The sequence below is a fragment of the Rutidosis leptorrhynchoides genome, chromosome 10 (assembly GCF_046630445.1).
Source record: "Rutidosis leptorrhynchoides isolate AG116_Rl617_1_P2 chromosome 10, CSIRO_AGI_Rlap_v1, whole genome shotgun sequence".
Taxonomy (NCBI): Eukaryota; Viridiplantae; Streptophyta; class Magnoliopsida; order Asterales; family Asteraceae; genus Rutidosis; species Rutidosis leptorrhynchoides.
The window spans coordinates 4,543,453-4,546,520 of NC_092342.1; the positions used below are offsets into that span (position 1 = coordinate 4,543,453).

General features: G+C 34.1%; 1 protein-coding gene across 1 annotated transcript; it reads left to right on the forward strand.

Annotated features, from left to right (window-relative positions):
* Positions 1-782: 782 nt before the first annotated feature.
* LOC139871562 (acid phosphatase 1-like) lies at positions 783-2,712 on the forward strand. Its single transcript, XM_071859267.1, has 4 exons — positions 783-812; positions 908-1,307; positions 2,237-2,449; positions 2,535-2,712. Exons 2-4 carry the CDS (start codon positions 919-921, stop codon positions 2,710-2,712), a joined length of 780 nt encoding a protein of 259 aa, XP_071715368.1. The 5' UTR covers positions 783-812; positions 908-918.
* The last annotated feature ends 356 nt before the right edge of the window (positions 2,713-3,068 follow it).

Consider the following 3,068-nt stretch of genomic DNA (forward strand, 5'->3'; position numbering starts at 1 on the left):
GTGAATAGTTTTAACGGACTCAGTTAACCTTCGTTAGGGTGAGAGATGAAATTGGGAATTTAAAATGCTTTTAAGGATGAAAAACGCAGAAAATAAAATACAGGGATGAAACGGGCAAAATGTGAAAAACACAAGGATAAAATGAACAATTTTGTCTAAAGTTTATTCCGTATTTAGGATGAAGTTTACTTATAAAAATGTGAGAAATTAATTGTAGACGATGAGAGCTATGTTGACATGATCATGTAATTAATATATTTATAATTAGTACCTTCTATAGTAGCAGTTATTTAAATATTTTTGTATAACGGCGGTTGGGAGTCAGTGACGGAGTCCGAACGCGTTGACGGAACCCATTCACCCGATCATTTTCTTGGACGAACTATTACTGTCCTACCGCGGCTCAGGAGGAAACCCCCTGACAAATCCATATGAGCATCTCGTGTGGCAAAACCTCCTTAGGTGAGGCTCGAATACAAGACGTCCGCAACCTCCAAGACCCATGAAATGAGCGGTTACAATAATAAGAATTTTACAACGAGTGGAATTCGAACCTCTAACCTTGGTATTAGGGGAGTTCTGGTTGTCAACTCCACTAAATCAACTCCTTGTTGTTGGTAGTTCTTTAAATATTGAAATGGTGGGTTGTTACTTGGTAAAAGCTAAGCACTATACTCCCTTTTTGATGCTATATATCAATTGGATCTTTGACATAGAAATCAAGCATTTTTTGTTGATTCGATTATCCTATCAATATTGTCACATTGCCATCACCGCTTCTTCAGAGTTTAATCATCACTCTTTTGACATAGGTACGTATGTTTTGTATACTAACATATTTAACATGCATGTTAAATGTTTAAAATTGACTCTCTTTATTGAATATGTCATATTGTCATGCAACAAGTGATCCACAACATGATGTTGCATCAAAGGGTACTCCTAGTGTCTTTTCTGTTTTGTGTTCTTATAAAGATGGTTATGAGCACAAAACCTATCAATCACTCGTCTCGCCAGAATTGTGATCGATTGGTGGAGTTTTCAACGAGCTATTGTTTGAGTTGGAGGCTAGCTGTAGAGACGTACAACATAAAAGGGTGGCGTGTTGTTCCAAGTCAATGTCTTCGTTACGTTGAAGCATATATGCTTGGTGGGCAGTATGACACTGATTTAAATTTGGTTGTAGATCAAATCAGTAGTTATATTGACGAGATTGTTCTGTTTGATGATGGATTTGATGCTTGGATCTTGGATGTTGATGACACTTGTCTTTCAAATATGTTTTATTATGAAGGAAAGCGATTCGGGTTAGTCTACATCATCTTTATGAGTTAAAATTATGGCCATGCTATTTGTTGTAGTCAACATAACTATATTTTCCTCTTTGATGATACCATTTGTTGTTTAGATTAGTTCAATTCAAGCAGAGTTTGCATCAACTTTAACTCATGCGATCTTTGGATCGCTTTAATTTTAATTTAATGTTTTTTGGCAATTAAACATGCCTATCCTCACAAAGCCTAGATTTAAATGTACAAAATGAGTATTTTTCTTCAAAAGTGTGGTAATTTGCATGAGTTAATATTATTGACAATTAGGCGTCTTACAAGGATGTTAACTTTGTTTTAAAAATCATGGATAAAGCAGTCTATCTAAAAGTTCATCTAAATTTGTTAAATTTGTGTTTAAAATCACTTGTCACCTTCATAATACTAACTTCAGCCAGGTTTAAAGCTCAAGAAAATTTGATTATACCATTTTCATGGCGTCTCACCTTTTTTTTAAACCTATTTATTGGTCGGAGGTCCATTCGGAAGCAATCTCCTTATCCATAGAACATTGAGAGGGATGACTTTCTCGACTCTTGGAGTGTTTCAGTCTGCGTGGAGAAATGACTTGTCTTTATTCTATGATAGGGAAAATATTATCTACATCTTACCTCCCCGTACCCCACTTTTGTGGGATTTGTTTTGTTGTTGTTCTTACACAAGCCTTCATCTAAAAATCATGGATAAAACATAATTTAAGAAAAAAACTACAAATAAGTTGAGTATCTAAAATCAGTTTAACAGTATAGTTTTAGTAAATTTGTGTATCTAGAAAAATGAATAGGAAATGTTAAGAGGCTCAACAACTACTCTGCATGTGTTAACCCATTTTGACATGTGGTTTGACCCGTTTGTTCTATCTATGTTACTACCTCTAGCTGTTCCTTAATGGGTTGTGATTGATGTAGCGGTGATCCGTACGACCCACAAGCGTTTAAGGAATGGGCATCAAGAGGCAAGTGTTCAGCGATTCCTCCTATCCTAGGATTGTTTTATAAGTTGATTCGACGTGGTTTTAAGGTTTTTCTCATCAGCGGCAGAGACGAAATGACATTTGAACAACCAACTCTTCATAATTTATACCTTCAAGGATTCTTTGGTTTTGAACAACTCATTTTAAGGTAATCTTCTTATTTAGTAAATATTCTTTTATTGTGAACTTTTCTGGAGTAACAATAACTATATTTTGTTTGATTTTTAATTTAGGAGTGAAGCATACAAAGGGTTAAGTAGCATGATATACAAATCAGAAATGAGAAGGAAGTTGGTGGAAGGTGGATATAAAATATGGGGAAATGTAGGTGACCAATGGAGTGACCTTCATGGTCAATTTGTTGGCAATAGAACATTTAAACTTCCAAATCCTATGTACTTTGTTCCATAAATACATTACAGTATTTTCTTCTCCTTACATATTAGCTATAAAAAAGGTTAATCAACAAAAATATATAGTAAGGACATGCTTGGTTCAAACTAGGCAATGAAAAGGAGAAAGGGAATGAGAATATTAAGGGAATGCTATAGGAATACCAATCCATTACCCAGTAATTTTATTTAAATATACTTTTAAGAAGAATGTTAAACGTGTACATAGTATGTTTAAACGTAGCTCTTAGAGCTATGTTTATAATTTTTCTACTTTTAGTTACATATTCTAAACATATGCATCACATTTCAAAACATCAAAGTACTTCAAATTTAAAAGTATGTGTTTCTGTTAGTGTTTCTGTTAAAGTTTAG